The 10,075-nt window shown below is 40.3% G+C and overlaps 1 protein-coding gene across 1 annotated transcript; it reads right to left on the reverse strand.

Moving 5' to 3' along the window:
- Positions 1–7,273: 7,273 nt before the first annotated feature.
- On the reverse strand, positions 7,274–9,705 carry LOC111906967 (putative pentatricopeptide repeat-containing protein At1g12700, mitochondrial). Its single transcript, XM_023902754.3, has one exon. It carries the CDS (start codon positions 9,294–9,296, stop codon positions 7,503–7,505), a length of 1,794 nt encoding a protein of 597 aa, XP_023758522.1. The 5' UTR covers positions 9,297–9,705; the 3' UTR covers positions 7,274–7,502.
- Positions 9,706–10,075: the final 370 nt, after the last annotated feature.

Here is a 10,075-nt window from a genome sequence, read left to right on the forward strand (position 1 = left end):
AGTTTAGGGAGAGGGCTCTTCTTGTACCGCAGTATGTCGTGGATGAGGAGATGAAGAAGGCCCGATACCATGAGATGTTGAGGGATGACATCAGGCAATTTGTGAGTAGGTCCAGCTGCAAAACGTTGGAGGATATGATCACGCGAGCTAGAGAGAGGGAGATTGATTTGGAGCAGATCCGGAAGAGGAAGCCGGATGAGATTCAGACAGTCACGGGTTCAGGCAAAAGGCCCAAGGGGTCAGACTCGAGATCGAGGGATTATCAGAGCCGCAGCCGATGCGGAAGGTGCGGCAGGACGCACGAGGGTGCGTGCAGGAGTGGTAGTGGTGGAGATTCGGGCTGCTTCAAGTGCGGCCGGACTGGTGATTTTAGCAGGGATTGTACTGCTACCACCGCACAAGGATCAGACTTGATATGTTTTCACTGCAATTAGCGGGGCCACAAGAAGGCCCGGTGCCCCAGTTTGTTTTCGGCAGGACGGGTGATGGCACCTATCCCTGCAACTTTGAGGATCACAGACGGCCGTCAGGGCCACGCAGAGGCACCTGCGGTAGGAGGCAGGGTTTTTCAGATGACTACCCTGGAGACACGAGCAACGCCGGACGTTGCAGGTATGCGACTTCCGTTTTCAGTTCTTTTATTTGTGCATGATTATATTGTTATGGTTCTGCATCATTATCAGTATGAGTATTTTATTTTGTGCAGCTTGCTTGTGATCGAGTTATATGCCATCTGCATACCTTGGATATTTGAATAGTAGTTAAGGGATGGGTTCTATTGGAGAAGGTTACTTAGGGTGCAGTAACTGTAGCATGCCTTGGAGGGACTTGGTATGTCTCGCTAGTTCGGAGCCGTATAAGTTTTAGAAATGGACTGGTTAGATCCCCAGCTATGGTAAGCTTGGGGTTCCTCAGCAGATTGATTATGGAATGGTAGCAAGGATCGGGGATTCTTTTCGAGCATTGAGCAGTGAGGAGTAAGCAGGATTGAAGTGGGGGAGAACCCTCCGAGAGTACAAAGGCAACAGCACACAGATCCAGGATGAGTACACGACCTATGAGAAGGAACAGAAGTAGCACAACGTTTGATGGACTGAAGAATTCTTGATTGGAAGTTTGAGAAACTCCCTATCAGCTAGTGTGTGTAATGGTGACGGTTAAAGCCTGGTTGGGAATTCAGGATGAAGGATCGCCTGTAGGACTCGAGTGAGTCGGAATGAAGATCTTAAGGACAGATAGCATGGAATGCTTTCGTGTTAGTAGACAGTGGCAGAGGCAGCATGTAGAGCATGGTAGAGCGGCGAGAGAGCCGCAACATTCACTAGCAGTCAGTGGTGGAAAGGGTTGTAAGACTACGGGGCAGCCGTAGCATTCACTAGCAGTTAGTGGTGGAAGGTGTTGTAAGACCGCGGGTAAGCCGTAGCATTCCCTAGCAGCTAGTTAGTGGAGTATGGGCGAAGGCCCCTATCTCCTAGTTAGCGGAGTTGGGGCGAGGCCCTTATCTCCTAGTGATCAGATAGGGATCAGGAATGGGTAGTGGATGAGAATAGTAGGGAGTTGCTTGTATCGCCCTAGAGAGGTGAGACATTGGTAGAGGCCGTTCCAGGATGTAGTTGGGTGAGACCCATGGGCGAGGCCTATATGAGAGTAGTAGTATAGGTGAGACCTGAGAGCAGGGTTGCTCAGTAGTATGGTTGGGTGAGACCCGTGGGCGAGGACCATGCGAGAGTGGTTAGACAAGTGAGACTAGAAGGATAGAGGCGGGTGAGACCCGTGGGCGAGGCCCGTGAGTTTTAGTTGCACAGGGAGACCTGGTAGGGACCGTAGTGTCGGATGGGGAATCAAGGATCCCAGGATTGTAGTGCCTGAATAGCAGAATAGATTGAGCAATTATAGGTAGTTGAAGTGTCTTCGAAAGCCGTTGGGAGAGACTAGGAGTTGTGTTGGGACTAGCGACCGGTGGGAGCCGGTAATCCAGATATTGATAGATTGGTAGGGACCAGGGTGGTCTCAGTTCATCCGGAAGGCAAATAAGGAATAGCAAAAATTTTCAGTCAGTAACAGTGCTGGTAAGAAGTCTAAGGTGGAATTCAGTTAGTGGATCGTAGGGTGCTCGACACCAAATTATAGTAGAAAGAAATGCCCAGTGGATACTGGCGATAATGACCCGTAATGGAGGTAGCGGGAGGAATGGATTTGGTGAAGGATAGGACCTTCACAATGACAAAGGAAATAGTTGGCTAAGGAGAATCGCCTTGGGGAGGCAAGAAAACACACAAGGAAAGAGGGGGTGAACCCCTATGGGTTCAGTTGCAGTACTCGGAGAGTACCAGAAGGATTGTCGGTTGAGTAAGGTGTGTTTCCAGAATGTTCAGGGTCAGGGTTGACCCGGGATTATTATCCGCAAGGATTAATGGTCGTCAGGAGGACCGGGCGAAAGGCCAGAGAAGATAGGCAGCTGGTGTTGGATTAATAAGTAGAGTATTGAAAGCATATCGCAGGCGGTTGGCAATAGCAAACTTCGAGGACGAAGTTTAGTTAAAGTGGGGGAGAGTTGTAACACCCAAAATCAGAAAGGTCAAGAAAGGAAGGAAAACCAAAGCTAAAGGGGTCAACTCGTCAAGTCCAGGGAGGAACTCGACTAGTCCGAGCGGGATCCGGGTTCAGGAGTAAGTGACCGACTCGGCGAGTCGGCTAAGGGGGACTCAGCGAGTCTGGTCTGAACGAGGAAAACCCTAATCCCGGGAGTTGTATCCTATTTAAAGGGTGTTATGTCCCTCCCTCAGCCTCCATATCATCCTAGAGAACCTGTAAACCCTAGATTTCATGTGAGCTTCCATCATTTAAGAGAAATAGCTTTGGAGGAAGGAAACCTTGGAAAGGAACTTGAAGATCAAGAAGGTTGCTTCAAAGGGGAGGTGTAGATTCGGGATCTACTTCAGTTTGTGTTCATCTTGGAGGTAATAAGCTGCTATCTTCCCTCCTTTGCATCTAGATCTACTTTTGTTATGAGATTTGGGGGTTTTATGGTTGTTTGAGACCCAATTCGAGTTTGGGGCCTAGATATGTTGTTGCCACTTCAGATCTAGTGTTGGGATGGTCCAATATGTCGTAAAGCATCAGAAGATGAGTAGTTGGTGAAGCCCTTTAGTCCCTAAACCTAGACCTAGAGTGTTTTGAGCCTAGATCTCTTTAGTTATACGTAAAGTTTGCAACTTTATGTGAGGATTGAGCTTTGGAAGTATGGATCTATGAGTTGGAGCCCCTGCATGGCTAGAAAAGCCACTGTATGGATTAGGAACTGGAGCGACTCGGCGAGTCACATGGGTAGACTCGGCGAGTTGGATGAAGTTGGGCAGGAACTCGGCGAGTTAGAAGAACAACTCGGCGAGTCTGTTGAAGATTGCCTTGGACTCAGCGAGTCTGTTCTTGGACTCGGCGAATCAAGTCGCGAAACCCCAAACCCTTCAAGTTAAGACTCGGATCAGTGAGTTGAGTGGGGACTCAGTGAGTTGGACAGGTCAGGACTCGAAAATCGGTAGACTCTGCGAGTCAGGGGCTGACTCGGTGAGTCGAGTCGCGAATGGAAGGACTCTGAGCATATGAACTCGGCGAGTCAGTAGGCAGACTCGGTGAGTAAGGTTGACCTGGAAGTTGACATTGACCAGGACTTGACTGTTACCAGAGTTTACTTAGTTGACTTCCGAGGGACAGTTAGACTAAGTGTTGCTTTGATATTGGTAGCTCGGGGAGCTAGTGGAGCAGGAGTGCAGAGAGTTGCCGAGCAGCAGCTAGAGGGGTTATCAACAAGTTCAGCAAGAGTAGGTGAGTTTCCGTTTGTGTGAATGGGTCTAAGGACACAATGTCGGCCCATGTAGTTATGAGTAGAAGACCCGGGGGTTAGCCCTAGGCACAATATGCTAGTAAGATATTCGGGACGAGGTCCAATGATAGCGGGCGGGTGCCCAAGGATTTGTTTATATGATAGTTTATACTTGTTGTCTGTGTGATACATGTATGGGCCTGGTAGGGAGGTGAGTGTGGGCGAGGTCCCGTATCTCACCAATAGCAGAGTGTGGATGGTGTTCCACATCTCATTAGTAGCAGAACAGGGGCGAGGCCCAAGTTAGGGAAGGGTGAGAGTGGGCTGGGCCTGTATCTCACTATCAGTAGGAGCGTGGATGGGGTTCCATGACTCATAAGTAGCCGGACAAGGGCGATGCCCAGGATAGGCGAGGCCTTAGGACATGATCCATTAGTATATGTTTAGCTTATGTTTTGTGGTATGTTTATGTGCTATTATATGTTAGCGGGCGAGGCCTTGTGACAGGCGAGGCCTAAATGAAACAGATCTGTATTCGAGCGGGGCTCGAAACCAGGCGGGGCCGTTGTAGCGGGCAAGGCCCGAGGCAGGGGGCGAGGCCCAGAATAGCGGGCGTGGCCCAGTATGTGCAGTATGTGGTTATGCATGGTATGTGGTAGGGTGGGGAACTCACTAAGCTTCGTGCTTACGGTTTTCAGTTTTGGTTTCAGGTACTTTCGGTAGCGGAGGGAAGAGCTCGGGGTGATCGCATGACACACACCATTGATTTGACAGCCTGGGAATGTTTTACTCTGATAACGAACATGTGTTTTGGAAATTAATACTCTGTTTATGTTTTGGATTGATGATTCTGCTTTAAGTAATGTTTTATTAAAAGAAATTTTTAGTCTTGAATTTTGGGTCATTACAGTAATATTTTGAAATTGTATGGAATATTATAATATTAAAGTGTAATATTCTAAATTGTGTTATAACATATAAAATGAACTTATATTACATAAGATTCTAATGTTATATTTAATATTCTGAATATACATACCATTCTAACAGAATAATTTAATTAGGTTGTCTATATTCAAGTTACAACTTAATATTCTTATAGAATAATGCTATAGGATGTTTGTATATGTAGACCATTCTAAATAGAATGTAACACTAAATGATTATATGAACATCAAATATCAAACTAGAATATAGCAATATATATGTAAGAAAATTAAAATAATGCACAGTTTATTTGTAAATACCAATGTAAAAGTAAAAACTTAGAATATAGTGTTATCGTTTTATTCAATTACCTCAAATACATCACTTGAAACCAAACAAAAAAATATAAGCAAATTTACAACATCCCACTACATTGAATGAGACACTACAGGAAATTATTATCGAACCACATTCTCTACAGTTCCATTAAAGACTTACTAAAAAGTTGTAATGATAGAAGACATGAAAGATTTAGCTAATTTAATAATTATATGTACCACTTTACACTGTGAGAGGGATGAAAGGGGTTTGATAGGTATTAGGATATATATCTATTGCAATAACAATGTTTAAAGTTGCACAAATGTAGAGAATAATTTCATCAAGAAAGAAATAAAGAGAGTGCAGGGAGTAAATTAAACCAACATCCTCATTGCAGATTTCAATTCTAAAGATGAACTAAGTCCTCATCATCCATCAACTTCTTAGCATGGACCAAGAACTATTGAAACCAACATGTCAATATGCTTCTTGAATCTTGAAGTTCTCATCATTAATTAATGATGGCAAGATAGGGATGATATGCTTCTTCCAACATATACACTGAACATTTGCATAGATGATAGTTGTATGTCCTTCACCACTGAAAAAAGAAGTACACCAATCATCACTAATTTAAGAAAAATCAGCTTGGAATTTAGGGTTAATATCATTAAATAGTAACAAACTTTAAGGGTGGGAAGGAAGGAGTGACATATTAGACTCTACATCAGACTCTTTATTCATTCAGGACTTTCATCAAACAGGTGGAGTGCACGTATAATGTAAGAGAATTGGCTCAAGAACAATAATAGTTATATACATACCTCATTGATTTTATAGAATGAGCACAAAATAACACAAAGATACGTTGTTTTTGCTTGCTTATCTTCATTTAATATGTGCTCGAATGCACAGAAAAAACCAAAAGCTTGAAATTGATAATCGATGGCTGAAATCAAATACTTGAAATGATAACAGATTTAAGATGAAGTTAAATTGATAAAACACCTGATTTGAGAGTAAACTCGAAGCATCAATGTGATGGACATCGATATCAGTTGATGATTTATTACCAATGTTGATGAATAGCTAAAAATGGTTGATCTGAAAGTGATGAAAACTCAGGGGAAGAAAACTCAAACCTTGATCAATTGATAAAATCATGATGCAGAGTAAAAAGCACAGCTTGAAAGATCGTTAGCAATTGTTGAAGATGAAGATTAGCAGAAATCGACTGAACGCTTGAACTTCTACCTTGGATGAAATCGATGATCACAGAGTTAAAATCGATAAAACTCTTGTAATGAATTGTTGATGTCGATAGATGAACATAAACCTCAATCAATCAAATCAAAGCAAATAGAAGATTGATTAGCATGAATCGAAGATTAAGGAATGTTGATCGATTAGTGTGAATTGGTAGAAAGAATCTAAGCAGCTGGGTTTTGTGATAATGTGAAGATAAGATCTGATGATCTAAAATTTAACCTAGTGACTAATCTACCCCTAATTAACTATTTTTTTTAGATTAATTAGTGTTAATCACGTTTTCTTATGAGTCACAAGATTAGTTTTGATTAAAGGCTCAGATTTGGTCCCCATGTCTCACAAAATATAGGTGGTCTCAAATGAACCTCTCTCTCTCTCTCTCTCTCTCTCTCTCTCTCTCTATATATATATATATATATATATATATATATATATATATATATATATATATATATATATATATATATATATATTGAGGTTATTAAAATTGTGATTCTGTTCGTAGGATCGTACCGTAGGTAAATCTGTTCGGATCTTAGATCATTTTCCGATAAGATCATGGTAGAATAGTAGGATCGGATCGTAAGATGGTAGGATCATTATTGTTTTTTTTAAAGAAAATTCTAATAATTTTTGTCGGACTAATTATGTAAAAATTACCAATTTTGAATTACTTATCATTAAATGATTAGATATGTGATTTTTATGTTTTAAACTATTTATTGTTAACGAATGGTTAACCGGTGGATGCAAATCTATTTTTTATGTTTAAAAATGATTTTGGTAGGCACTTACGATTTGATTCGATCTTACAATCACGATATTGCAAAATGGAAAACGATCATATATAAGATCCCGATTTTAACAACCTCGGTCTATAAGACCTGTAATGAACTCTCACTTTTTGTTCTTCCCTCCTCTCTTTTCATGCCCTTTTTAGTCATTTTACAATTATAAAGTTTTTTGCCACCACAAAACTAATCCAAACATTTTTTAAAACATAACGTTTTGCAGTGATCGAAGTCAAAAGTGTAAAAAAAGAAACAAAACACAAAGCAATAGCCTTCCACTGTCTTCAAATCCTTCAACCAGAAAAGTGAATGGAGGATTATTAAAGTAGTCACCTTTGTATGGTTTACCCTCTTTTATACAGATGTTTTAATTATACTCGATTTTTTTTGAAGAAAATCTCAAGAGCTTTCTTACATGAATCATCTAATTCTAGCCTATGTGTAGTCAACAATTCAACCATCAAAGTCGATGTATACGCATTTGCTGCAAAACCACAAGCACGCATTCTTTCAAGCATTGAAATCGCCTTCACCATTTCTTTGTGCATTATAAAACCCTGAACTATTATGTTATACGTAAAACCATCCGGAAAACAACCACTATCAATCATCTTTAAAAGTAACTCATCTGCTTCATCAAGTTTACCCCTTTTACAAAGCCCATTCATCATAATATTATATGTCCTAACATTAGGTTTCAACCCTCTAGCAGAAAGTTCTGAAAACAATTTATTTGCTGCATCAAGTTTCCCATCTTTACACAAACCATCTATTAAACAATTACAAGTGACTATATTAGGCATCAACCCAACATCATCAATCTTTGCAAACATCTCTAATGCGTCTTTTACTCTCTTATGTTTACACAAAGAATCCACCAATGTGCTATAAGTAACAATATTCGCTTTCAAACCACAAGTTTTCATCTCATCAAAAAGTATCATTGCATCCTTGAGTCTCCCATCATGACACAAACCACTGATAAGAGTACTATACGTTACAACATTAGGATGAATCCCATTTCTTGACATTTCCTTAAAGAGACTCAATGCTTCATCAAGTCTTTTACTTTTACAGTACCCATTAATTAAAGTGTTATAACTTATAACACAAGGTGCACAATTATGTATCATCATGTGATCTACTAAATTTCTTGCATCATCTACCCTGTCAACCAAACAATACCCATCCATTAATGAATTGTAGGTTACAGTATCAGGTGATTCACCTTCTTTAATAATGGATGCAAACAGATTGTGTGCTTCTGTTGCTTTCCCTTCTTTACATAGTGCATCAATTAAGATGTTAAATGTTTGTACATCGCGTTGGATATTTTGAGCAAACATGTCCTCTAAAAGTCTTTTGGCTTTGTCCCATAATTCAGAGTTACACACGCCTTGAATCAAACAGTTGTAAGTTATGACATTGGGTGTTATTCCTCTTTCAATCATCTTATAGAAGAGTTTTAATGCATCGGTTACCTGTTCATCCTTGCAAAGACTATCTATGACTGTACTGTATGCAACAATGTCAGGCTTACAAACCCTAGATCTTTCCATCTTCTTGAGCAAGATCATGGCAGAAGAAGTGTTTCCCAATTTACAAAGCCCATTAATTAACGTGTTATAAGTAACCACATTAGGTTCAAACCCATTCTTTACGATTTGGTCAAAAAAGCTGACTGCTTGATAGAGTTTATCATCATTGCATAGACCCCGGATCAATGTATTGAAAATTGGGCAATTTGGTTCGTAACCCAGCTTCATAACATTCCCTAAAACTGAAAACCCGAAACGCACTTGATTTGAATGGCAAAAACAGTTTATTGCGATGTGGAACGTATATATATCAGGCTTCACCAAAGGGTTGAGACCTAACAGCCCTAATCGATGTATCATAGACATAGCAGTAGAATATCGCTCGAATTTGACGACAGTGGACATTAATCTGGTAAAGTTTTCAATTGAGGGAAGAGGTCGTCTTTGAAGCATTTTATCAAACACCGACAGTGCGCCACCTAGAGCTAGGTCGCCTGAATGGGAACTATACTTTTTTGAACATCCTTCAAGATTTCTGGGAGATTCAGGGCGACTCGAGTAAAATGCACAGCGGAAATGAAGACACTTGCTCAATTTGGAAAGGGCAATAGCAACCGCCTTCATCATCACCAATAGAGCAGGTAGTGACCGTGTTCTGTTTCGCCCACTCGGGAAAGGGTTTAATTTTTGCAACCACTTCCGCCCATATGCACTTCCGATCGATGTGCTTGAGAAAAAAAAGTCAAAATTTTGGATTTAACTTAAAAAAAATTTAAAAAAAGATACATAAATATAAAAGTAAATTACACCATGCTCCGTTTAGGATAATTTTTAAGGTTGGTCCTAACCTTTTTTTGTTTTTAAATTCGGATTGTAATTGTTTGGTTTTATTTCGTGCTTACCCCTATCATATCTGAATTTACAATTATACCCTCTTTTTCTTTTTTAACCTTTCTAATTTTTGGTTTTAAAGTTTCAATAAAACATAAAAACGCTAGGAACCATTTCTATAATTAAGTGAAAAAAATATTTAATTTTAGTCTAGGGATGAGCAACGGGCCAAACCCGGATCAGACCGGCCCGAAGACCGAAAACCCGAAGACCGAAAATCGTGAATTTTCTTACCCGAAAACCGGACCGTTTTTGGATGTATCGGGTTCGGGTTCGGTCCAGTCCGGTCTCGGGTACTAAACCGGGTTTCGGGTTTTGGACCGAACTAGGCTTTGAAATTTGTATAATGCGGGACTTTACTTAGATCACATACAAATGAGGTGTCTACAAAAAAAATACAAACCTTATTAACATGTAGAACAAATAAAAATTACACTATTTAGCACAAAAAGTACACTTTTTATAAAAAAAATGCATGTTTTAACAAAAAAGAAACAACATTGTTAATAAAAAAA

This window comes from Lactuca sativa, chromosome 8 (genome assembly GCF_002870075.4).
Source record: "Lactuca sativa cultivar Salinas chromosome 8, Lsat_Salinas_v11, whole genome shotgun sequence".
NCBI classification, from domain to species: domain Eukaryota; kingdom Viridiplantae; phylum Streptophyta; class Magnoliopsida; order Asterales; family Asteraceae; genus Lactuca; species Lactuca sativa.